Source organism: Argentina anserina, chromosome 5, assembly GCF_933775445.1.
Source record: "Argentina anserina chromosome 5, drPotAnse1.1, whole genome shotgun sequence".
Classification (NCBI taxonomy): Eukaryota; Viridiplantae; Streptophyta; class Magnoliopsida; order Rosales; family Rosaceae; genus Argentina; species Argentina anserina.
Genome location: NC_065876.1, coordinates 3773982 through 3798721, shown reverse-complemented (window position 1 = coordinate 3798721; position 24740 = coordinate 3773982). Strand labels below are relative to the sequence as shown.

At 41.0% G+C, this 24740-nt stretch overlaps 5 protein-coding genes and 1 pseudogene across 9 annotated transcripts; all 6 read right to left on the bottom strand.

Moving 5' to 3' along the window:
- Positions 1–712: 712 nt before the first annotated feature.
- On the bottom strand, positions 713–2698 carry LOC126794748 (50S ribosomal protein L11, chloroplastic). Its single transcript, XM_050521520.1, has 4 exons — positions 2393–2698; positions 2133–2305; positions 1979–2042; positions 713–1183 (listed from the first exon to the last, which is right to left on the bottom strand). Exons 1-4 carry the CDS (start codon positions 2622–2624, stop codon positions 972–974), a joined length of 681 nt encoding a protein of 226 aa, XP_050377477.1. The 5' UTR covers positions 2625–2698; the 3' UTR covers positions 713–971.
- Positions 2699–3697: 999 nt separating this feature from the next.
- On the bottom strand, positions 3698–4189 carry LOC126794252 (histone H4). The gene has a single exon (XM_050520919.1). It carries the CDS (start codon positions 4144–4146, stop codon positions 3835–3837), a length of 312 nt encoding a protein of 103 aa, XP_050376876.1. The 5' UTR covers positions 4147–4189; the 3' UTR covers positions 3698–3834.
- Positions 4190–5231: 1042 nt separating this feature from the next.
- LOC126796333 (subtilisin-like protease SBT3.10) lies at positions 5232–8506 on the bottom strand. 3 transcript variants are annotated; one of them, XM_050523139.1, is made up of 10 exons: positions 8381–8506; positions 8200–8291; positions 8012–8109; positions 7781–7933; positions 7040–7704; positions 6867–6958; positions 6541–6780; positions 6360–6474; positions 6041–6233; positions 5232–5946 (listed from the first exon to the last, which is right to left on the bottom strand). In XM_050523139.1, exons 1-10 carry the CDS (start codon positions 8501–8503, stop codon positions 5381–5383), a joined length of 2337 nt encoding a protein of 778 aa, XP_050379096.1. In that variant the 5' UTR covers positions 8504–8506; the 3' UTR covers positions 5232–5380. The 3 variants fall into 3 exon arrangements, with proteins under 3 accessions (XP_050379096.1, XP_050379095.1, XP_050379097.1); XM_050523138.1 differs by having other exon boundaries at positions 6867–7704; positions 8381–8482; XM_050523140.1 differs by having other exon boundaries at positions 6867–7704; positions 8012–8104; positions 8381–8399.
- Positions 8507–9415: 909 nt separating this feature from the next.
- Positions 9416–15232, bottom strand: LOC126796336 (loganic acid O-methyltransferase-like). 3 transcript variants are annotated; one of them, XM_050523143.1, is made up of 5 exons: positions 15132–15232; positions 14855–15021; positions 11267–11377; positions 10260–10916; positions 9416–10056 (listed from the first exon to the last, which is right to left on the bottom strand). In XM_050523143.1, exons 3-5 carry the CDS (start codon positions 11360–11362, stop codon positions 9715–9717), a joined length of 1095 nt encoding a protein of 364 aa, XP_050379100.1. In that variant the 5' UTR covers positions 11363–11377; positions 14855–15021; positions 15132–15232; the 3' UTR covers positions 9416–9714. The 3 variants fall into 3 exon arrangements, with proteins under 3 accessions (XP_050379100.1, XP_050379099.1, XP_050379101.1); XM_050523142.1 differs by having other exon boundaries at positions 11267–11374; XM_050523144.1 differs by lacking the exons at positions 14855–15021; positions 15132–15232 and adding an exon at positions 11476–11670.
- An 88-nt stretch (positions 15233–15320) lies between these two features.
- Positions 15321–17827, bottom strand: LOC126794169 (equilibrative nucleotide transporter 3-like; annotated as a pseudogene).
- LOC126796334 (subtilisin-like protease SBT3.5) lies at positions 17283–24191 on the bottom strand. Its single transcript, XM_050523141.1, is given in 9 exon segments — positions 17283–22080; positions 22179–22264; positions 22377–22920; positions 22992–23121; positions 23212–23329; positions 23332–23375; positions 23536–23633; positions 23740–23831; positions 23956–24191. Coding segments are annotated over 9 exon segments (1392 nt in total). The 5' UTR covers positions 24061–24191; the 3' UTR covers positions 17283–21905.
- Positions 24192–24740: the final 549 nt, after the last annotated feature.

Below are 24740 nucleotides of genomic sequence, written 5' to 3'. Positions count from 1 at the left end.
AGGATTAAGTTATCCCACGGCACCGATTCTGTGAACGCAGTCTAATATGGATGAGGCTTGGAATCCCTGAAACATATTTGTACATTAATCTACTGAAACATACTAGAACTAAGACCCGATTTGTAAACTCCCCCAATTAACTCATGAATTCACTCCGATTTAGAATTGTAGATGTGGTGACTTCGAGTTTGGAGGCTCAACTGTAAGTACTTTGACTCACACTGTCTGAGGAACCTTAGATTCTGTTCACGTTCCGTCGATGTCACAATGTCACATCCAATGCACCGCTCTGTCGAGCATCTGTGCTCCGCTATGATGTCAAAATTTTGTGGTTATATATCATGATTATCATCTACACTGCACCATGTAGTGATATGAAAACATCGTCGATGGCAAGTCTTGCGTTCCTTGCAAGTATGATACTCGCTTACACAAGAAGCATCGATTGATGTCATCTGCACCACTAGAATCGATTGACAGCAACCAATGTGGAACACATAACAATACCATGGCTGCTGATTTCATCACTAGAGATACAAATGGGAATGATACACTATTGGCCATGAATTGGTTATAGTAGGTGACGCTCTAGCTCTGCGTAAAGACCTTGGCCAAGCATAGAGCAAAAGGTTTTCGTAGCATTCAAGTAAAAGGAGACCCTAAACTTCTTTCAAACAGTGCCGATGGTGATGTTCGAACAGTGCAGATGGTGATGTTCGAACAGAACAGTAAAACGTAATCAAAATCATTACAACCATTGGTTTGGATTGGGAACTACGTTTTTTTATGTTCAAATTGGAATAAGAATCATAATACAGAATGCAGTGCAATATTGTTAAAGAAATTTACATCCAGCAACAAGAAATGATGGTATTACATTCTGAGTTGCATCGATCCTCTAAAAGCTTACAAATATCATTTTAAGAACAAAGCCTAAGCAAGGAAACAAAATGTTGAACAGGACTACTGGACTACAGCAGAACTTCCTTCTTTTTCTTTTCGAGAACAGGAGGGTCAATATCGATCCCCATATTAGCTGCTGTGCCGGCTATAATTCTCATTGCTGATTCAATAGTTGTGCAGTTTAAGTCTGGCAGCTTCTCTTGTGCAATTGTACGCAGCTGGTCAATAGTTACCGTCCCTACTTTCTCCAATTGTGGGTCTTTTGAACCTTTCTCAGCTCCTACATAACACAGAATAAGTTAATATTGTAACAATTACGGATATCAAACGCTGGCAATGAATGCCATCTAACAAAGGAACACTGATATGCGACTGGTTCAAATGTGAACTAATATAAGACAGCAATCCATGAGTCCATAATGATAAGTTATTATAGTTCAACCTGTGACAGTGACAGTGCTGGAAACAGAGGTGATGACTTGATGAATAACTTATGTGACAGGGATAAACAAAACCGGTCAAAACAAGGATGATATTCAAAGGGTAACCACTACTCTCACACTTGGTTTTTATCATAAGAAATAACGCATACCAGAAATAGCTTTTAGCCCATGTAAATTCTTAATTCTTCAATGTAATAGCAGCACACTAGCTGCTGAAGTCTTTGGCTCCAATGACATACTACACAAAGACTCAATGGTAGATATAAACTCATTACCCAACTCATGGCAGCAGTCCCTCAGTCCCCACATTAACCAAAAACGTGTATGTAGGTTAGCAATGAATACATGAACAACCTTTATACTTAGGTCTACTTCAATATTCCCTCTGAAGTTTTATTCTTTTTGATGATATACCACATTTCACCAAACAACATTGCAATATTCTCTTTCAAGTTTCATTCTTTTTTATTTACATAACATTTTTTCAGCAAACAACATTGGAGGTACAAGTTACAAACCAAGCTTGTATATCTACTAGCAGACTAGCAATTATCAAATCAACAGTTATAGGTTAATGCTTGAGCAAAACTCTATACAAAGAACTCAAGAGAACCAAATCAAAGAAGGCATACCGGCAGCCTTAAGAAGCAAGACCGAAGCAGGTGGAGTCTTCAAAATGAAAGTAAAACTCTTATCCTGCAGCCAACAAAAAATCCGATAACAAAGTCACAATCTTGCAAACGCAACCCAACACAACAAAATCCACAACAGCAAAACGTTACTGACATCGTAGACGGTGATCTCGACGGGAATGACATAACCGGCCTTGTCGGCGGTCCTGGCATTGTAATCCTTACAGAAAGCCATGATGTTCACACCTTTCGAACCCAGCGCGGGACCCACGGGCGGCGCCGGAGTGGCCTTCCCTGCCTCAAGCGCCAGCTTTATCATTCCCACCACTGCAAAAAAAGAAAAACCAAACACCCATCAAACAAACGAACTAGAATATCTGGTTCCAAACTAGCCTAAACCAATTGGAATTTTACCTTTCTTGGCTTTGCCGCCGGGTTTGGGTGGGGCCATTGCAATGACACTGAGGCTCCGCCGGGTTTGGAAGTTGGGGGAGAGTTTGAGGGTGGAAGAGAAGCTGCTGACGCTGATGGGTGAACCCCAGAGGGAAGAGGAGAGCGGCCGAGACCTGGTGGAGTCGGGATTAGTGGTGATGGGTGAGGAGAAAGAGGGAAGGAGGTGTTGGGAGGCGGAAATGGAGGACGCCATTGGTGGAGGTTGGGTTCAGTGAGTAGAGCACAGAGGGGAGAGTTTTGGATAGAACCCCGGTACTGTGTTCTGTGATTTCTATCTTCCACAACGCCGGGCGGCCCCATCTCTATCTGGAAGAGGGAAACGACGTCGTGTGCTTGTGGATTTTGTTACCCATTGTCCCATTGGTATGATTGAACTATTGAACCTCATGCCCTTTATTTTTATTGAATGTTCCAGTGCAATGGATAAATAAACTTCAGAGCAACTTCTAGTAGAGAGATGATTGACATGAAGCTAAACTAATTTAGTTTTTTTTTTAAAGCAAAAGTTTGAAGCACAAAAGGCCACAAACTACACATCAGAAGGTGTGGTGCGAGACCGTGGAGAATTTTATTGTCAACTCATTATATAATGTCACAAATTTAAGTAGTACCAAACGTATACTAAATTTCTCAAAAGAAGCAAAATTTTCACTAACACCTCTAAATTACTTCATTTGTTTTTTAAACTCATTTACGATCAAATGATGAATGACTTAAAAAAAAAAACTTAAATCTACCATATGTGGCATTGCAACTATTATGCCTTAAACAAGCCAAAACAGTCACATCTATGAAAACTACACATATGGTCATTTTAACTTGTATAAAAATACAATAATTATATGTTAAATTTTCTCCAATATCTCAATAGTTATTGTATGATGGATTTATCACCAGAGATTATTTTTGTTGATTTGATAAGAAGCAGAGATTATTTTTGATAATGGAATTTTGAAATCGCCATTGAGTATATATACACAAAAGCTAAGAGTTGTTTTCATAAAATATTAACAAGTTCGTGATAACCAGCAGATACAAAAGTTGTGACTTAATCCGCAGTTGCAGCTTCAAGCCTTCAACTTTATCTTGATTTACATGGCTTGTAGTCCCAGACAATATTTTTGGACCATTGTATAGGAAGGTATGGGACATTCGCTACGATTGCATTAGAAGGCAGCCATGAGGTCAAAGAACAGGGCAATTGCCATAATGTGTTTCATAGTGAATGTCTAGACAATTGGGTCGACCAGAGCAAGAAGACATAGATTAACAATCTAATCAGGTAATGCATTCATCCATCAAAAGTTCAAACAATCATATGATTACAAATTCAAACTTACTAAGCCACTTAACAAATGCATACAATATTCCCCACACAGAGATTGATCCTACACATTCGAAATCTAACCACCGAAACCATAGAGGGTTCGGCCCTGCCTCTTGAGAGCATACACCACATCCATAGCAGTCACAGTCTTCCTCCTAGCGTGCTCAGTGTAAGTCACAGCATCACGAATCACATTCTCCAAGAAAATCTTGAGAACCCCTCTGGTTTCTTCATAGATAAGCCCACTGATGCGCTTGACTCCTCCACGGCGAGCCAGCCTCCGAATCGCCGGCTTGGTGATGCCCTGGATGTTGTCCCTCAGCACCTTCCTGTGCCTCTTCGCTCCTCCTTTCCCCAAACCCTTCCCTCCTTTTCCTCTTCCTGACATTTTTTTCTGGGCGAGATTTGGTATGCAATTCAAATTCAGAGATGAGTGAATTTGGTAGATGATGATGGTTGGAAGGGGTAGAGGGGGTTTATATATAGGAGAGGGAAAGGTTTGATTTTGATTTTGATTTTTGATTTTTGATTTCGGATTTTTGGTTTTTGGTTTTGCCGCCTCAATTTTGATCCCTCTTTTGAAACTCAATTGGATTGAATGCATCGACGGCTGAAAAGGTCGATCCGCGTGAATGTCCTTTATTTTTGATGAGCTTAGCTCATTATCCGACGGCTAATATAGCGCAACGAAGGAGTACGCGGATCGTGGCTGACATGGCTTTTATTCCCGGTTATATTTGGAGACATTTCAATTTTTTGTTTTTGTTGTTATATGATTTTTTTTTAATGATGCCGTCTGGTCAATATTTTGTAGGGACGTTAGAGATTTGTCTAGGTTGGTTCGTATGGAGCTTAAAATCTTTAAAATTTTTAAAATTTAGTGGTTCTTATTACATTTTAAGGTCAATATTTTTTATTGATTTTTTTGTACATACACAATCTAGTGTCTATATACAATGGAGTGCTTCGTAGAATTTTCCGTGACATTAGCTAATAGAATCAAGCTACTCTTTGTGTTTAGTTTAATCTGTGTTTTAGTTGTCAATGTTTCATTCGAATCAGTTGGCGTGGTGACCCTTCTCTCGAATTTTCGTTCCAGGTTTTTCTTTCTTGTATCAAGAAAACAAAAAAAAACTTGTGACCTATTTAACGTTGGTTACCAGTACACCTGCAGTTCTGCTTCAATTTTAGTGTTTTTCTTTGTTCTCTGTGCTAAATTTTAAATCGTTCTTATGCTGCCCACCAACTGTTTGATGAAGTGCCTAGCAAAGCTAGCTAACGCGTATTGTTGAGTTGCATATGCTGCGCCGTTGATGACCACCATTGCTAGTAAAAGGCACAATCTTTATTCAATGCTTCAAAGTTTAAGTACGGTGAATACCCAGTGAGCTAGATGGTAGGAAAAGAAACCACCACAGCTGTTGGCCAGTGCAGAATTTCTGCCAAAACCCAGAACTTGCTGTTGCATTAGCTAATGCTCGTAATGCTCTTCAATTACTGAATTGCTTGATCTACTCAGATAGTTTTGAAGTTCATGCATGATTTCTATGGTTTAAACACATGGGAGAATTTTTTTTTCATCTCACAGATAGATACTTGGCCATATTTTTCTAGAGGTAATTTCATACATGAGCATGTGATTCAAATTCGGTCATACGAATAACTATAGGACTCCTGACAAGATGCTCACCGTCTGTCCATGTTAGGCTCCCAAACTTGTAACCTCCATTCAGGTTCTGAGTTGAGAAGAAGGTAACTTTGTAGGAAAGGATTCGGGTGGTTTTATTGAAACTTAAAGTTTGAGGCTTTACTGTCATTTTTACGCCAGGAGGAGCCTGCACCATGGCCTTGTACTTTGAATTAATCTTTCCCACATTTGTCACTGTTCTTGTCACCGTTGAGGTTCTTTTGAGGTTTGGAATTGCGATAGAAGGGAGGTTGAGGTTCATTGCATCAGCTTTTCTTATGCAGTTGATGGTAGTCTTGGTTAATCTAGTAAGTGATGCACTACTGTAACCCAGGGAGCAAAGAAACTGAATGTAGTCGTTTGTAGTAGCATTGTATATTAACCCGGGATCCATTGCCTTGTTGGGATCCACATGCCCTCCACCCATGTCAAACGGGTCAGCTTCCTTCCGAGTTAGGCCTTGGGCAGAAATGCTTGTCCCATCTGTTCCAGTCTGGGATGCTGCAATTAGCATAGATGTGAAATGGTCATTGTAAGTTAGATGGGGATGGATTTATAATTTTCACTATAAAATAGAAAGTTGGGTTTCACTCACCAGTAGTGACTAAAGCTGATTTTATTGCCGCAGGAGACCAATATTTATGTACAGATTTGATGAGAGCTACAATTCCCGTCACATGAGGACATGCCATTGAAGTTCCTGATAGCAAAACATAACCGCTGCTTTGTTTTTTCTCATGCGGTCGAAATGCAGCTATGATGTCCACTCCTGGTGCAGCTATGTCAGGCTATGTTCATCGAATCAGGTATTGGAACAAGAAGTCATTGTTACATATATAAAGCACGCATGAGAAAGTAATTTATTTTTCTGATGTGAAAGTAACTAGGCTGAAGAAATAGGTATGAGCTTCTACCTTTAAAACTGTTGGTGTTATGGAACTAGGTCCTCTAGATGAGAAAGTAGCAACTTGTGGAGAGACCCATTTTCCAACAACAGTGGTTGGATCACTGCGCTTGGCAATTGGGTACCTTCATAGCATAGTGAGATATCAGTTTTCTAAATATTCTGAGAACATTGTTGTTATGTGAGCTTACCTTGCTTTTCTGATGTAGAGAAGTATTTGTGTTCCTACTTCATAATCTACGATAATGCATGGAATTTCGCATGACACGAGCCCATCATTGGGAAACTCTGCATATATTAGTCCAATTCCACCAGCTTTTTTCACTATAGCTGATGCAGAAGCAATGTCTTGTTCATTTGACATGGAGAAACATAGTACTATTTTCCCTGAGGCTAATGTTGCATTGAGACTTCCAGGCTGACAATCCTTGCTTGAAGTAACATGGAATATTGTGACACAGTGTACATACAAGGATAAGATAATATATTAACCAAAACGAAGGAAGAGAGGTCTCACGCTGATTCTTCTGTGAAGTTTAGCGCTATGCGTTCGGAGTATGTGAGGCCTGAAAATCCATGGTTATGCTTTCCAATGTCAATAGATTGGCCCTGAAATAGATGACATTTCCAAAATTTGGTAAGTTGCTGCTTCATTTTTTCAGCTTTAGTTCCAAGGATCATCTCATTTACCCAAAAAGTCTGGTTATTTCCAAGTGTAATGGCAGCTGGAAATGCCCTGTCTATTTTGGTTGCTGCAACAGTAATGAGCCATGGTGCAGTGTTTACAATAGTCTGCGAGGTAGGACCATCATTTCCAGCTGAGCAAACAACTGTAATCCCCTTCATGGTTGCATGAAAGGAACCAATTGCAATTGTATCACGTAGATCGACATAAGAGAACAACGGAACCTCATTCCCTAAAGAAACAGATAGAATGTCAACTCCATCATGAATGGCCTTGTCAAATGCTTTAAGAAGATCAGCATCAGTGCATCCTCTATTGGCCCAGCAAACCTTGTAAATTGCCAAGTGAGCTAGAGGTGCTCCTCCTCTGGCTAATCCTGAAGCTAGTCCTCTATAATTGGCTCTTTTGACGAAATAGCCGGCCGCTGTAGAGGCTGTATGAGTGCCATGGCCTATTCCATCCCTCGGTGACAGAAAGTCTACTCCGTCAGTTTTGTTAAATGGTGTTCTGAATTCATCAAGCGCTCCTCTTAAGAACCAGCGAGCACCAATAAGTTTCTTGTTGCAATGTGTGGAGTTAAAGAACTCACCCTGCTGGCAAATTCCTTTCCACTGTGATGGGATAGGATCCATGCCTTCGTCATTGAAACTTTCAGACTCTGGCCAAACACCTGCACAGGTGTTTAAATATATGTTTAAGAGCTGTTTGAAGTCTACTGGTCTAGCATTCATCAACAGGTTTATTACCTGAATCAATGACACCAATTATGGTTCCTTTTCCCATGTTTCTTGTTAAATGATTTTCTGGAGAATGATGATGTATTCCAATGAAATCCCAACTTCTGGTTGTATGGAGCTTGTGAATGCGATTGGGGATCACTTGGACAACTCCTGGAAACTCTGCAGTTTATGGTGATAGACATGAATTGGTGCTAAATCAGCTAGCTATATCCTACAATATTCATCTTAAATAGTTACCTGCAATTTTTTCTGCTTGAGATTCTGTTAATCTTGCAGCAAATCCAGAAAATCCATGCTTATAGCTGTAGAGAATGGAACTGTATGCAGCTTCTTTGCTTCAACATGAAAAATATATTCTTATGACTGATTTTTGAGCCATATTGACAAGGATAGTGTAGACTGAGACTGTAGAATGAATCCTATACCTTCCTAACAAGTCTGTGAGCATTTTATGGTGAAACTTTTTTGTGGATGCTGGATCGTCATGTGTCTTTTCTCCCAAATATACAATGTGCACCTGAAACAATCCCTTGTCAAACGCTTGTCTTGAAAGAAAAATGAAAATAGAGCTGGAGCTAAAACATGAAATAATGGAGAGACACTCACTTTACAATCTTGACTTGTGGCCTTGACTAATCTATACAGATGATGCTGAAATAAGATGAAAGCCAGAACTACCAGAGAGTAGTTCTTTCTTGCAGAAGTCATGTTTCTTGTACTGGAATCCATCAACATTGGAGAGAAAGCTCCTACGATTTCCTACAGCCCACAGGTACCACTTATACTCATTCATGTCAGCAAACACTTTACCAAGCTAGTCATCCTTGCACTTGCATATTATAATATGATGAACATGTTGAAAGCAAGAAAGTCTTTTCTGTATTGTAGTACTGCCCCTTAATTCTCAATCTATTGAAAAGCAACAATTAATGTATTTGAAAATATATTTGGCGCTTACAGTAAAAGAAACACGCAAAGGGCAATATTTCCTAATGCAGGCTTAACATAAAGCTAGCAGTATGTCCTGTGAGCAAATCATATTGGATTATTGGATAGCGAGTTTTGCTTAATTTTTTCATAATTTGTTTACACTTCCCCAGCTTTTTATTTTGTCAACTCGAACTGTAGGGCACAAACACTTGTGATTTCCATGTTGTCAACCATGATTCGTAGTGGCAAGCATAAAATTAGAGGGCTTGCGGAAATGCAGTAGCGGCCACATTCTTATTAATCTCGAAGAGTCTAATATCTGATTTCAAGGATTGTCTACGAATAACAAAAATTATTGTTCTGGATCTTTTGGTCTGATATTCTGGATATGCACGCTTAATGTGTAATAGGTATTTTTGGCTCTGTGTTTATGTTTGTACTTAAAAGTGAAGAATGATTGTAGTGTTGCACTGTATTGATGTAGGTCCCTAAAACAACGTTTATTGGCTGCCTTTTACCAAAGCCCTGCTGTGAGATTCCCAGCCCACAACTCATAAGTGATGCTTTTGCCTTTGATTAGTGGGGACTTTTCTTTCTTTTCAAGGAAAAGCAGGATTATTTGGGGACGAAAGGTCTTTCCTGTACAAACCCATAATGCTTGAAAAAGGAGAGAGATGATGACAACACAGGTGAGTGATGGGAAAAGTTGGGGTTCAGTTTTCTGCTCAAGTTCTTATTTGGTCCTGCCAACCTCGCATTTGCAATCTTATGGTTCATAGCCTTTGTTTCCTTTAAAATGCTCATTCTATAATGAAGAACAATATGCTTGCAAAACAATAGCCTTTGTTTCCTTTGTAATTCATAATTTGAATACAATTATCATTTTAAAATAAGTTTATCAATTCATTTCGTTGCACAGACTTCACAGCTGCACTTCAGTTGTGACGGTGAGTCTTTCTTCACCTCTGATAGGTTTGAAAAAAACAAATCATTTACTTGAGCAACTTGAATCAGTTTGGCATGCGTTTCATCAGCACAACGAGAAAGTAAATTCCCTTCCCCGACTCAAAGATGGAGGGCTTCTGTTCAAGTTTCTTACAGAACAAGTCAAACAGCTCATCCAATATTTCCTCTCCAAATTGCTGCTTGATGAGTCCTTCCGAGGCAGCTCTCATATGATATGCTAATACTCGAGTTCCAATGGCAGCGCCATCTCCCAAGGGACTCGGTAAGTTTTCGATTTTCTCTATGTTAAAACAGCCATTTCGTTCTACAGCAGCTTCCAACTCTTGGGGAGACATGTAATACGCAGGTATGTTAAACGAGTCCACTTTATCTTCTACAACAACTCCCTGCACAAACAAAAATAATACATGGCTGAAATAATAAGAATGTATGCCTTCTGTTTTAGGAATCATATGCCAAGGAAAAAGTTCCTCTCATTGCTGGTTTTTACAGACTAATTTTCAGTGCACAACAAGATCATAGCAGACTATTCAGCTAGAAGTATATATATATACTAGTTTCAAACGTGTAGCGGTACATCATTGCTTACCTTTCTAGCCATTTCCATGAGGGAAGTCCCCAAGAGTTGTAGCATCATATTTGGCAGAGTTTTGGAATGAGGGGTGCCATTGGGGCGACCTGGAATGATAAGTACCATCAGTCCTCCAGACACAATCTCTTGTGACCTGGTGTGCAAGAAACACTCCATATCCTCTGCATATTGAGCTTCATAAGCCTTCACTACTTCATCTGTGGAATTTGAGTAATGAATTTCTCCTTTATTCCAAGCAGGGCAGTTTTTGTTAACTAGTTCTTTTGGCACTCTGGAAAGCCAATGGTTGGTAGAAGACGAGTGAAATAGGTGAATGGAATTATTAGGAAATATGCGACCATGGAAAGAACCTGGCACGCCCGCGGCATAGTATTGCCGGTTCGGAGGGAGTGATTTGAACAGCATGTTAAAATCGTTTAGGGTGTGATCATTAAAGAAAACTTGAAATTCAGGGATTTGGGAATCCAGCCCTTGACATTGATACTTGAGTCTTACAGCTTCGAGTATGTTATCAACTGCAGAAAATGTATTGGGCCCAACTGAGCAACCCAAATCTGCAAGAGAAAAGGTGTTTGAGGGTAACAAGATTTCTACATCAAGCTTCTCTGCAATTTCATTGTTTAGAATTTGCTTTGCAACATCCACAGCTCCTCTCTGTAAAAGCAGGATAGGGGATTCATAAATTTTTAACTGGTCTACCTACAGAACTAACAGAAGTTTCTAGTTTATCTAATATTCTGCTTTTGGCCATGGTAAACATATGTAAAATGATTGAATGTTGGTAAGGAGACTATAGCAGAAATCGCAACCACTTATGTACATATGTTATTGGGAAAGATGAGATCATTGTTGAGGTTTGCAAATAATTTTTTCTTTTCTTTTCATTAGAAGATTCTTTACAAATAGATCAAGGCTCTTAGTTATTTCAGCTTTGGAAAGCAAGACAAACAAAATGTACGGGATTAAACTGCTATACTAGATCAGAAAACACAAATGAACTGAACCTGATAAATGGAGTTTTTGAAATAGCTGTTTGGTCCATCTCCACCTTTCATTGGAAATGCTTCAGATGATTTACTGGTTTCCTCTGCTGCTGCCATCTCTCTCTCTCTCTGCTAATAAATCAACTACTGCATGGTCGGTTTCTTGTATATATATAAAAAATCAACATCTGCAAATCTGCAACTTAACACTACACAAAGGCGAAGCATACAAATTGAGCTAAAATAGACACAACGTCAATAGTGGTGTTCCAGCTAACATGCTCACACCCTCTGTTTTCAAATGATGCGCGCCTTGGTGCGGAGCGGGAGAGAAAAGCCTCGCCTGACCAAACACAGGCGTCGGGGCGGCGGTTTTTGCAGAAGGCGAAGGTGCGGTGCGGGAAGGCGAGAGGTTGAAGATGATGTTTTCTTTCTTCTTCACCCGGAAACGACGTCGTATCTTTAATTAACATGGGATTATCTAGGGCTCGTCGATGGCCGGGACTGGGACTTAGTACATTTAAATAACTGACGGGTCGGATCTAGTGTATTTTTATAAATATGAAGATCAAATCTCACCCACCTAAAACGGGCATTGCGAACTTTTACGGGCCGGGTCTTGCGGACTTGTATTATAAAAAAATATAATATATTTTATTTAAAGGTTTGGAACAATAAAAGAATTATTAGAAAACATTCTTAAAAAATTCACAAATAAATTCTAGTTTCGAAATATTGTCGATCGACACCATTAGATGTGATCGATATATATATTTAGACCCTACAAATATTTTGTCTGTTTTGAACATAGTTTGACCGTCTGTACCTACGGTCAACCAAACAAGATGTGTTTTTTGACATAATAAAACCTCATTGACCTGGGCTTTGCCAAATGAGTTTACTCGTTGCGACCACGCACGATCAGTGACAAAAATAGGTGATTTTAAATATATAAACAGCTTTCGGCATTCGCATCTTGGTAATGAGTCTTCCCTTATAGCTTATTAATGGTGTTTTTTTACCGAAAATCTGACGGTCAAACGAGGTCCGAATTTGATGAAATTTAAAAATGCTCACTAAATATATATACCGATCACATCGGATGGTGTCGATCGATTTCATTTCTTCATATAGTCGTTTCATAATACGATAGTTTTATTATAAACCTAATATAAAGGTTATGATACATTAGTGAACAATTCGGTGATCGACAACTCCAGTTCGAAATATGGTCGATCGACACTAGCAGATGTGATCAGTATATATAATTAGAGAACCTGTAAAAAATACCTCTGTTTTGGACATGGTTTGACAATCCATACTTACCGTCAACCAAAAAAGATGTGTTTTGATATATTAAAACCCCCATTTACTCGGGTTTTGCCAAATGGGTTTTCTTGGTGTAACCGCACACGATTGGTGACGAAAATTAGGTGATTTCAGATGTGTAAACGGCTTTGGGTGTTCGCATCTTGGTAATAGGTATTCCCTTAGGGCATATTAGTGGTGTTTTTGGTTTACCGAAATTTTCGACGGTCAAATGAGTTCCGAATTAGATGAAATTTTTATAGGATTACTAAATATATATACCGATCACATCGGCTAGTGTCGATTGATCCCGAGAAGTGTCCTTCATATAGTCGTTTCATAATGCGATAGTTTTATTCTAAACCTAATATAAAGGTTATGATACATTAGTAGACACTTAGACGATCGACAACTCTAGTTCGAAATATGGTCAATCGACACCAGTAGATGTGATATGTATATATATTTAGGGATCCCGTTAAAAATTCGTCCGTTTTGGACATGGTTTGACCGTTCGTACCTATGGTCAACAAAAAAACATTTTGATATATTGAACCCAATTGACCGGGGCTTTGCCAAATGAGTTTTCTCAATACGACCGCTCATGATGGGTAAGAAAAATTAAGTGATTTCAGATATGCAAACGGCTTTCGGCGTTCACATCTTTGTAATGAGTCCTCCCTTATGGCATATTGGTGGTGTTTTCGGTTTACCGGAAATTTCGACGGTCAAACGAAGTCCGAATTGGATGAAATTTTTACAGGGTCATTAAATATAAGCAACGATCATGTTAGTTGGTGTTGATTAATCCCGTGAAGTTTCCTTCATATAGTCGTTTCATAATGCGATAGTTTTATTCTAAACCTAATGTAAAGGTTATGATACATTAGTAGACACTTAGACGATCGACAACTCCAGTTCGAAATATGGTCAATTGACACCAGTAGATGTGATATGTATATATATTTAGGGATCCCGTTAAAAATTCGTCCGTTTTGGACATGGTTTGACCGTTCATACCTATGGTCAACAAAAAAACATTTTGATATATCGAACCCAATTGACCGGGGCTTTGCCAAATGAGTTTTCTCAATACGACCGCTCATGATGGGTAAGAAAAATTAAGTGATTTCAGATATGCAAACGGCTTTCGGCGTTCACATCTTTGTAATGAGTCCACTCTTATGGCATATTGGTGGTGTTTTCGGTTTACCGGAAATTTCGACGGTCAAACGAAGTCCGAATTGGATGAAATTTTTACAGGGTCATTAAATATAAGTAACGATCATGTTAGTTGGTGTTGATTAATCCCGTGAAGTTTCCTTCATATAGTCATTTCATAATGCGATAGCTTTATTTTAAACCTAGTATAAAGGTTATGATACATTAGTAGACACTTTGGCGATCGACAAATCCGGTTCTAAATACAGTCGATCGACACCAGAAGATGTGATCGGTATATATATTTAGGGACCCCGTAAAAAATTCTTTCGTTTTGGACATAATTTGACCGGCCGTACTTACGGTCAACAAAAAAAAGACATTTTGACATATTAAAACTTCATTGACCGGGGCTTTCTCAAATGAGTTTCTTTCGTGCGACCGCGCACGATCGGTGACAAAAATTAGATGATTTTATATATGCCAAAAAAAGCTTTCGACGCTGGCATCCTGCTAATGAGTCATCTCTTAGGGCATATTAGTGGTGTTTTCGGTTTATCGGAAATTCTGACAGTCAGACGATGTCCGAATTAGATGAAGTTCTAACATAGTCTCTAAATATTAGTACCGATAACATCAGCTGGTGTCGATTAATCCCGAGAAGTTTACTTCATATAGTTGTTTTATAATGTTACAATTTTATTTTAAATCTAGTATAAAGTTATAATATAAACTTTTAAATCAAGTATTATTAACATATATAATATTTTATGTATAATTATTACAAAAAAGACATATAATTGATATATGTATAATATATTATTTCTTAGCGGGTTTTTACGGGCCGGGCTTGCGGGCTTTTGGTGGGTCGTGCCAGATTTCACACTTCTAAACTAAGTCTGGCCCTCTACCCACAGAAGCGGATTTTGGCGGGTTTTCTCACGAGCCAGGCCGGGTATAAGCCCATCGGGCTTACAGGTCTCCGCAGGCTAAATAGTGAGGCCTAGATTATCACGTGTATACACCATTTGCACAATAAAGGTCAAATATATGGGCCTTTTAAATGGGTTTTCTTCTTGGGCTGGGTTTACTTTTCAAATATATATATATATATATATATGAAGATTTTCAGGTCCGTACCTTACGTAAGGACAGCTGCACTCTCCACCTCCCGACGGTCCCGTCACACGTCTGTGCCGATATAGTTCCTGCCGACACAGACGGGATCGCCGAGAGGTGGGTAGTGCGACTGTGCTGGTCCGGCGCATCGTTACAGGCTACCGTCGCCAGAATCGAGACGTCCGCACCTGAAACGCCATGTATATATATATATATATATAATTTATTATTTCCTAATAAAATATATATATATATATATATATCTAATTAAAAAATTAATTGTTAGAAAGACAATCACCTTAGCGTACTGATACTCTCGCCTCGCGAGGCTTGAACTAATCGCCTTCGCTTTCGTCTTTAAAAACATTGCTCACACCAGTTGCAGCTGTATATATCTTGCCATCCAATAAAGAATAACACATAAAAGAACCTCGGGTGAATTATATATGCTGAAACCAGATTTATTGGATTGCATATCATAATAATACATGTGTTCTGCGCTGCAAGGAGTCTTGGGTTCTTCAAGAAATGTGTTTATTTGCCTCATTAGTCATTATCATCCACAATCCGCTCAAATACCCTTACAACTGAATGGTGAATACAAATCCATCGACACCAGAACGACTTTTTTTGTAGCCGTAGGAACTCCCTTGAAGTCTTGAACATACCTCTCGTGATTTTAAGACAGAAATGTATTTGATGTTTCTTAAACACAAATTAAGAATACTAATCTGGTATCTGGATAATAATATCTGTATTTTGCTAAGAGGAAAGTTCACATATCATTCTGAACGATTAGTGAATACTAAATACCATAGAACCAGCAAGTTACTGCTGTGTGGTCTTCGTTTAAGCAGAATCTAGAAACACAAAATTAGTCTTCACTAATCAGCTAGCCATAAACAGTTGATGGACAGCCCTGCAAATACGCCAAAGAAAAGTCACAATACAAGCAAATTACCCAAGGCATTCTGCTCAGATCCCTGCATATAAATCAGAAGACGTAATTTTTATGTGAATCCACCAAGAAGAATAAAAGAGACTAGACTTACGAATCACACCAGCACATCGACTACTTACCTGGTAACCTAGCTTTGGGGGCCACTATCATGACAAAAACAGTGAAGTAGCCATTTGAAAATCCTAGGAGTGATCAATGATGTGAGCGTCATTATCCATCCCAGGTCACCATATATTGCTGTGAAGTAGAATGCTGGAACAAACAGCATTCGCAATAGAATTGCAATCATTAGACCCTTTCTTGATTCCATCTTCAGACAGTGCACAAGAGGTATGTACCTCGATGTCAAATCCACCACATTGTACACTGTGATCAGATCAAGCGGATACCTGATCAATTGTTCACAAGCTAACACCGTAAGGATCAACACAATCTAAATGTAAACCAATCTTACAGTAGTACGTACATGTAATGTAATGCAATATATGCACATGATTGACATGAATTCTCTCATTAGAAAAGGACATTAAAACTTACAATGAGCCGAGCTTGTGGTTTTGAGTATTTTCATATAGGAAACCGGGGAATATTGATAATGTTGAGCATATGTCAAAAACAAGCCAAGTCCATAATCTAGATTTCGATAGAACAACTGCTTATTGCTCAATCGTTGTGGAAGAGCAGCATTGGTTTGGACCTGTGACATTTTGAGACACTCGTCAGTTAGCAATTAGAAAGATTTGACTGGAAGACACCTTGCGATATTATGTAGAGTTGTAATGTATACTTCAATATCTGCTTTTGTTTGGACGCCAGCAGTTGCAAGATCAGCTGATACAGTTTAGAGCCTTCCGAGGCTGCTTTTGAGCGGTAGTACTTTACTATCGGCAATCTAGGGAAGTAAATTGCATACAGAAGAATGCACACGAACTGAATGAATGTGGAGACCGACAGGAATAACACTGCAATTTGATATCAATATAAAGGAAATTTTTATATATTGATTGAACTGAACCACCATTTGGTATATAAGTGAAGTAGTGACAGTCACATTCTCGCCCCCTTGCGAAGACCATTGTTGTATTTATCAAAGACCGCCTTTGTTATAAGCCTCAAGACTGAGGTTATAGCACCAGCAGCTAGCAGACAAACTAGATAATAAGGACTGCAGAATGCAGAAGCAAACCATCAATTAAGTGTACTGTAACATAGGTCATTAGGCTAATAGTATAAGTTTGAGAAGAAAACAAGAAATGCTGAAAAATTGTGAAAAGAAAACCAACCTGGATGAATTCAGGGCACATAAAAGATAGGTTACCAACTATCCCACCTTCAACATGGGCACCTGCAACCCCTAATGCACCAACGATGGCGCATATGCCAATATAAGATCCAATTCCTCCACTACCAGACGTAGCAAAATCAACCTTTTACAAATATGATAGTGAAGTTAAACTAAATCAATGTATATGATGAATTAGAAGAGGAAAACTGAGGTCAAACATTGGCATGGTAGAGGCAGGAGAAAGGGGTAGTGTAGGTAATAGTACTCACAATAATTAGCAACAGGGTACCAAGGAAGAAGATAGTGTATCCAGCTAAGATTCGCTATGCCGAAGAGAGGGTGTCGAGCGACTAGCATGTGAGCTGTTTGCAGGCGGATTGGCTGTCAATGGCATGTCCATGTGGCAGTTTCGTAATTAAGACGAACTTCTAGGTTTGAGTCACTTAGGCTTGGAATTTGGGAAAAGTCTGAATACGGAAAATGTCTGGAACGTCGAAAAGAGTTCAATTCACTTGACGACATATTCTTATTAGCTTGTATGAATTAATTATGGAAGTTGCCCCTCCTCGGATATTTGATGTTTCGTCCTGTCAAGTCTAGTTTTCTCCAATATGCTCTATAGGGGGGTACCTGGTGTCCGACTCTCCAACACCCTCGGTGCCGGCCTTATGGGGCACTAAGCGAGTCACTCCTGGGGGACCTTGGGGAACCTAGGAGCCGGGCGGATGTCGCCAAAGAGTGGCGGCATGCGTTTCCATGAGTCAGGATGTCTCATGGACAGTATTGGCCGACATGCCGATATTGCGGGTCCATGCGGGTGGCGAGGTTCATACGTGGGCGATCTTTATGCTAGCGGCATGGGCGAATGCGTGGGCTTAAGGAAGATGTGTCGGAACCTCGTGGTTCGCAATAGCCACGGAGTAAAGCGACGCGGGCATAGGTTAGGGGTTCGACCTTGCTCAAACGAAAGAGTTGTCAGCAAGCACGGAAGGGCAATACCGTGCTAGAAAGAAGGAAGGAAGGAAGACGGATATGATGTCAGATGATATGTGGGAAGTGAGCCGTGGGGGCGAGCCTCGCCCAAGAAGTTAACACCCAAGGGCAGAGTTGCCCACATGAATACCCCGTGGGTGAGGGGTTGACAAAGGATGACTATATGCCGAGTGAGCATGAGGATGGATGCTAAGGAGGCAAGTAACGTGCGCATGCTTCCAAGGGATGGTCAGATAGAAGGAAGCGGGGACCATCAAGGTCTCGGCTTACTGTCATGCCGCTTGCTACAAGGTGCAAGGTGCACGCATGTTAGTAAGGGGTTGGCATTAGCCGGGATGACATGGAAGCCTATTGATTGGGCGAGTGTCATGGGAGTACCATGACACGAGGAAGCGATCGGTAAGTCACAAGTTGTGAGACTCATGTGTGAGTAGCTTTCGTTGGTGGAACCTCACTAGCAAGGAATGTAAGAGAGAAAGATCGGAATGACACGGGAGGCGCACAAGTAAGAAAAGAAAGTTGGCATCATGAATGCATGAAGAGTTAGGCTGGCCTTGGTTAAGAGTAACCTTGGCGCCGCACGAGTCATATTCCGCTGCATAATAAGTAGGCCCGTGACAGTTGGTATGAGAGCCTGGTTGGTCGATTCGTGGTGAATGACCTTCCAGGGCAGAACATTACTTGATTGAAAGAGATACTAATTGAACAGCGATGAAGACGGATGTGACAGGCTCTATTGTGGGTGCGGTTGCATTGTCCATGCAAGCCTATGAAGTTATGTAATGGCCGACAACAGGCCAAGTGTTGGGTTGAGAAATGAGCAAGCTAGAACAAGGAAGGAAAAGGCAAGTGCCTTGTATGAATGAGTTGACACTTGTGGGGGACTAGATGAATTGTCCAAGGAAGAGTCGAAGGAGCATATCCATCAGACCTTCTCATTGAGATCGTAAGCAGCCAAGAGTAGGCCTACTTCTCAAGGGGAGTCGTGAGTTGTTATCATCCTCAAGACTGTAAGCAACCGAGAGTAGGCCAATTTCTTGCAGGATCCTTGAGATTGTAAGCCTCCGAGAGAGAGCGCATTTCCAATGAAGTTTTTAGCATCACTCCTTCGATGGTCGAGTTCATGAAGCCAGAGAGTTAACATGAGTTGTCAGAGATAAAGCCAAGGGTGGGCAAATAAGAAATTGTAGATGAAGGTTCTAGTGAGCTCCTATACGACCAAGTTGGGTCAATCAAGTGAGATGAAAGGCCAAGAGGGGCCAAGCAAGATCAGGAGGCCGTGGTGGCCATGAGTGTGGAAAGTTAGAGGACTCAGGAGTGTGAGTCAATAAATGTCAAGAGGCCGCGGTGGCCAAGTTTGAGAAAAGCCAAGATGGCAAAGGTGAATTCAATGAAAGCGGGTAGGGCCGATTGTCAAATAGAATGAGCGATGGATGAATGTCGCAGTGGGTGGCCTTACCTAGGTGTGCACTTGAGAAAAACACACTGAATGCCAGAGGGCGAGCGATATGTCTTATGGGGGACGAGCTCGTGCAACGTCTTATGGGGGACGCACTTCTGTCTAAGTTGTGGGAGTATCAGGTGCTCATTTGAGAGTGAAGCTTGGGAAGACAAAGTTTCTGGCACTATCCGTATCGAGCTTTAAGAGAGTGAAGCAAGAGGAAAGTGTGGGAGAACCCCAAGTGCTACGAGAGAAGTCGCGAATGAGAAGCAAACACTACCAGACAAGAGGCCAAGAGGATAGAGTGATTAAGCAAGGCAGACTAGCCCACATATGGGAACCGCGAGAGTGTCGGGTGGTCATGCCACTACAAAGTGTTAGTCCCAAGGTGGGACAAGTGAAGAATAGAATGAGGACTCACGATAGCTGCGCGGCAGACTTCCAAGAGGGTAACTGCGAGTGTGCCGGATGTCTTGCCTTGATGATGGGGCAAGTCCCAAGTGTGGACAAGTGAAGAGCTTAAGAAACAAAGCCGGGAATGCTATCAAGAAAGTCGGCATGATCAATTGAGCAATGAGAAAGGCGGGCGAGGGTTGATAAACTCTAGATGACTTATGCAAGAGTGAATGTTGAAGGTTGTCTTTGGCCAAGTTCACATATGAGCGCAAGTAGGCAGTGAAGACATTGTCATTTGCCAAGTTCACAAAGGTGTGTCAGCTGCCAAGTTCACATATGAGCGCAAGAAGGTTGTGACAAAGGTGTGTCAGCTGCCAAGTTCATGAGTGGGCGCGAGAAGGTTGTGACAAGCATGCACTAGCCAAGTTCATAGGTGGGCGCGAGAAGGTCTTCACGAGATGTGATTCCAAGGTTGGAGGGACAACAGTAATTGAAAGAAGTATGATATTAAGCAAGCCTATAGAGACAACGAGAAGCGGACAAGAGTTGCACGTCAAGGAAGAGCATTGACATTAAGTGGGGGAGGATGTCACGCGCTGCACTCAAAGTTAGTGCAGGCGTATGTCAATAAAGGGCATTGACATTGTAAGTGTGGGAGGGTGTCACGAGCTGCACAAATAGTTGTGACATTGTGACACTTCCTAGGCGCTATGCCGAAGAGAGGGTGTCGAGCGACTAGTATGCGGGCTGTTTGCAGGCGGATTGGCTGTCAATGGCATGTTCATGTGGCAGTTTCATAATTAAGACGAACTTCTAGGTTCGAGGTACTTAAGCTTGGAATTTGGGAAAAGTCTGAACACATAAAATGTCCGGGATGTCGAAACAAGTTCAATACACTTGACGGCATATTTTTATGAGCTTGTATGAATTAATTATGGAAGTTGCCCCTCCTCGGATATTTGATGTTTCCTCCTGCCAAGTATAGTTTTCTCCAATATGCTTTATAGGGGGGTACCTGGTGCCTGACTCTCCACCACACTCGGTGCCGGCCTTATGGGGCATTAAGTGAGTCACTCCTGGGGGACCTTGGGGGACCTAGGAGCCGGGCGGATGTCGCCAAAGAGTGGCGGCATGCGTTTCCATGAGTCAGGATGTCTCATGGACAGTATTAGCCGGCATGCCGATATTGCGGGTCCATGCGGGTGGCGAGGTTCGTATGTGGGAGATTCTTATGCCAGCGGCATGGGCGAATGCATGGGCTTAAGGAAGATGTGTCGGAACCTCGTGGTGCGCAATAGCCACGGAGTAAAGCGACGCGGGCATAGGTTAGGGGTTCGACCTTGCCCAAACGAAAGAGTTGTCAGCAAGCACAGAAGGGCGACACCGTGCTAGAAGGAAGAAGCCTATAATGGGCAGATGCGGGCAAGTGGCCTAATCAGAGTATGCTGGCAAGACGGATATGATGTCAGATGATATGTGGGAGGTGAGCCGTGGAGGCGAGACTCGCCCAAGAAGTTAACACCCAAGAGCAGAGTTGCCCACATGAATACCCCGTGGGTGAGGGGTTGACAAAGGATGACTATATGCCGAGTGAGCATGAGGATGGATGCTCAGGAGGCAAGTAACGTGCGCATGCTTCCAAGGGACGGTCAGATAGAAGGAAGCGAGGACCATCAAGGTCTCGACCTACTGTCATGCCGCTTGCTACAAGGTGCAAGGTGCACGCATGTTATTAAGGGGTTGGCATTAGCCGGGATGACATAGAAACCTATCTATTGGGCGAGTGTACCATGACACGAGGAAGTGATCGGTAAGTCACAAGTTGTGAGACTCATGTGTGAGTAACTTTCGTTGGTGGAACCTCACGAGCAAGGAATGTAAGAGAGAAAGATCGGAATGACACGGGAGGCGCACAAGTAAGAAAAGAAAGTTGGCATCATGAATGCATGAAGAGTTAGGCTGGCCTTGGTTAAGAGTAACCTTGGCGCCGCACGGGTCATATTCCGCTGCGTAGTAAGTAGGCCCGTGACACTATGACTAGCCCAACACCGCCAGCTTGTTTCACAGCATCTGAAGCTGTTATTACATCTATCCTACGACCGAGTGAAGTGAAGCATAGAACCACCTTTCCGTATACCATGGTTTTGTCAAGTGAGAGGGATTCACAGACACTGTAAAATGGTACATCATCGTAATGTTATATAAGCTGTTATTATACAGTATGAGACATTACTCTAAGCAAGTAATCACAATTTTCAGATCATGGTACCCTGTAGCTGTAGGGTCAAGCCCTTCAGACTCCGGATATATCAAGCTTGTAAAGCCAATCTCTTGTCCTGTAAAAATAGCCTGACCCTAGAAGAGCAATTAAGTATATAAAATTATAAATTGCTGTAGAAAATCCATTGGTTTGGTTCAGAAACCGAAAATTGTAACTTGCCACACAATGAAAGAAAGGAAATAGTACCAGGAACGTTTCGTTATTTCCTAAAGTTATGGAAGTAGGAAATGCTCGATCCATGGTGCTTGCTGCGACTGTTATGATCCATGGTGATGTGTTCTGAACTGTCTGCGCCAAAGGTCCATCATTTGCAGCTGCACAAACAACAGTAATGCCCCTGGCTACAGCATGAAAGGAGCCAGTTGCAATGCCATCACGGTCATCTACATCCGAAAAGAGTGGAATTGAACCCCCGATTGAGAGTGACAATACATCAACTCCATCATGGATAGCTTCATCAAAAGCTTTGAGAATATCAGCTGCTGAGCATACACCTCCAAGCACATTCCAGCAAACCTTGTAAATGGCCAATCGAGCATTTGGGGCACCCCCTCTAATTGTACCATGACCAAGGCCCTTGTAACTAACATTAGTCACAAAAGAACCAGCTGCAGTGCTAGCAGTGTGAGTGCCGTGTCCATGTGCATCTCTTGGGGACATGAATTCAGTTCTTTTCGATGTGTTCAATGGCTGTCCATACTCAGCAAGTATTCCCTCGTTGAACCAACGTCGAGGGTGGTTCATAGAGCAATCCTTGATCATAATTCTGGGAAAACGCCAGCGCCTGCTATCTTATTTGTCGCTCCGATGATTTTTCTATTGCAATGCAATCTGGCATTAAACTTTTCCCCAGATTTACAAACACCCTTCCAGTGGGATGGAACTGGTCCTAGGCCTTCTTCATTGAAAGATTTAGACTCTGGCCATACACCTGCTGAAGTCCTCGTTGTACTTAATATACATAAGAATCCGGTTTTGTATAAGTGTGCATGAATATGAAGAGAGGAAGAAAGAAAGTCACCTGTGTCAAGAACACCTATGATAACTCCATCACCCATGTTGCTGCTGTGAATAATATTGCTTGAAGGTGAGTGAGGAGAGAGGCCAAGAAAATCCCAACTCCTACTAGTCTGCACAGACGCTTGTGTAGCGTATTTGGTATGACTCGAACAACATCAGGCAACTCTAGCAGATTTTGCACCATTTTAATCAGCTCATGACAAAAAACTTAAGAACAATACATATAAATGACTACTACTAGTACATGAGCTAAAGTTCGAAGATAACATGAATTTCTGGTCATTGCAAATTAACATATCTTTGTTTCATCAATTTAGCAAGATACCTGCACATTTTTGGGCTTGAGTCTCTGTAAGCTTGGCTGCAAAACCAGAAAAACCATGTCTGTAACTGTATACCATCAATTTTGAGGCCAAACTCTTACTGCAGCATAAGAAGCAACAAACTATAAACTCATAAACGTTTTACTGCAGCATATATACTCGACTTCTTTTTATCCAATATAACAATTTCCGCTGTAAATTAATACCTTCCAACTATGGTGGCAAGCAGATCATGATGAGAATCCATGATCAACTTGGCATTGCCATGTTGCCTCTCTCCCAGATAAACAATATGAACCTGCAATTAGTTGAAGAACATATGCAGGTATCACCGTATCAGGAGTTTCAGAACTCCCTATCCAGGCTTAAAGAAGATCATTTATGCACACTTAATTAGATTTTATGATGTATTAGGAATGTACCTGGCTATTAGTCTTAGCCGCTGCCACTGTTATCGATATTCCCTGGTCATTCAGAACACAGAGAAGGCATAGTAAATAAAGCCTTACTGAGCTTCCTAAACTCATAATTTCTAGAGCAAGAGAGGTGAGGAGGAGGAGGCTGAAAAAAAGATCAATTGAGGAGTAACATGTTGAGCACTTGAGCTTAGAGATTACTCTATGATTGTATTATGGATAAAGAAATGTAAACCACATATAATATTTCTGAATAAACAGCATAAGGGATTAAGGGTTTATGGTGAGTATAATAGCTTGGAGGACGGGTCAAGTTCATAATAGTGGTGGGAAACTAGAAAATATATATATGCTGCAAATGCAAAGTCAAATTAAAGATGTCAACTTTCATGTGGACAGACAGAAAATAGAATTAGATACCCATGTTTGCAGCCTTATGATCTTGGTGATGATTTAATGATTTGAGTGGATTATATCCATTTGATTGCACAAAGATTAATGAAAATTTAGCTGGCTTATAACTATGTTTAATTTTAGTGAATTTATATCAAGTGCAATGTAGATGTTCCAAACTTTACTGGAGGATTAATATATTGCTTCTGATGAGCTTAGGTTATTCTTGACCCAAAAGGCAATTTGGAAAATGAGACCTTGAAGGGTAATACATAGGTCTTAGACAGACTCAAAGGAAGCTTCCCTTGTGCATAAAGGTTAATTAGCAGGGCTTTATCTGGTATTGGCCTTTTCTTGAATTTTCTTGACAACAACCCTCCCCGCTTAATATTCAGTTG

Coding starts and splice junctions, on each gene's coding strand:
- LOC126794748 (XM_050521520.1), bottom strand. CDS start 2,624: ATGGCGTCCTCCATTTCCGCCTCCCAACACCTCCTTCCCTCTTTCTCC. Junction 2,043..2,132: donor TCGAGATCACCGTCTACGAT/GTCAGTAACGTT, acceptor TGTTGGCTGCAG/GATAAGAGTTTTACTTTCAT. Junction 1,184..1,978: donor CTTGCTTCTTAAGGCTGCCG/GTATGCCTTCTT, acceptor TGTGTTATGTAG/GAGCTGAGAAAGGTTCAAAA.
- LOC126794252 (XM_050520919.1), bottom strand. CDS start 4,146: ATGTCAGGAAGAGGAAAAGGAGGGAAGGGTTTGGGGAAAGGAGGAGCG.
- LOC126796333 (XM_050523138.1), bottom strand. CDS start 8,482: ATGACTTCTGCAAGAAAGAACTACTCTCTGGTAGTTCTGGCTTTCATC. Junction 8,292..8,380: donor CCACAAGTCAAGATTGTAAA/GTGAGTGTCTCT, acceptor GGATTGTTTCAG/GTGCACATTGTATATTTGGG. Junction 6,234..6,359: donor TAACACCAACAGTTTTAAAG/GTAGAAGCTCAT, acceptor CGATGAACATAG/CCTGACATAGCTGCACCAGG.
- LOC126796336 (XM_050523143.1), bottom strand. CDS start 11,362: ATGGCAGCAGCAGAGGAAACCAGTAAATCATCTGAAGCATTTCCAATG. Junction 10,917..11,266: donor TCAAAAACTCCATTTATCAG/GTTCAGTTCATT, acceptor CTGCTTTTACAG/AGAGGAGCTGTGGATGTTGC. Junction 10,057..10,259: donor TCATGGAAATGGCTAGAAAG/GTAAGCAATGAT, acceptor TTGTTTGTGCAG/GGAGTTGTTGTAGAAGATAA.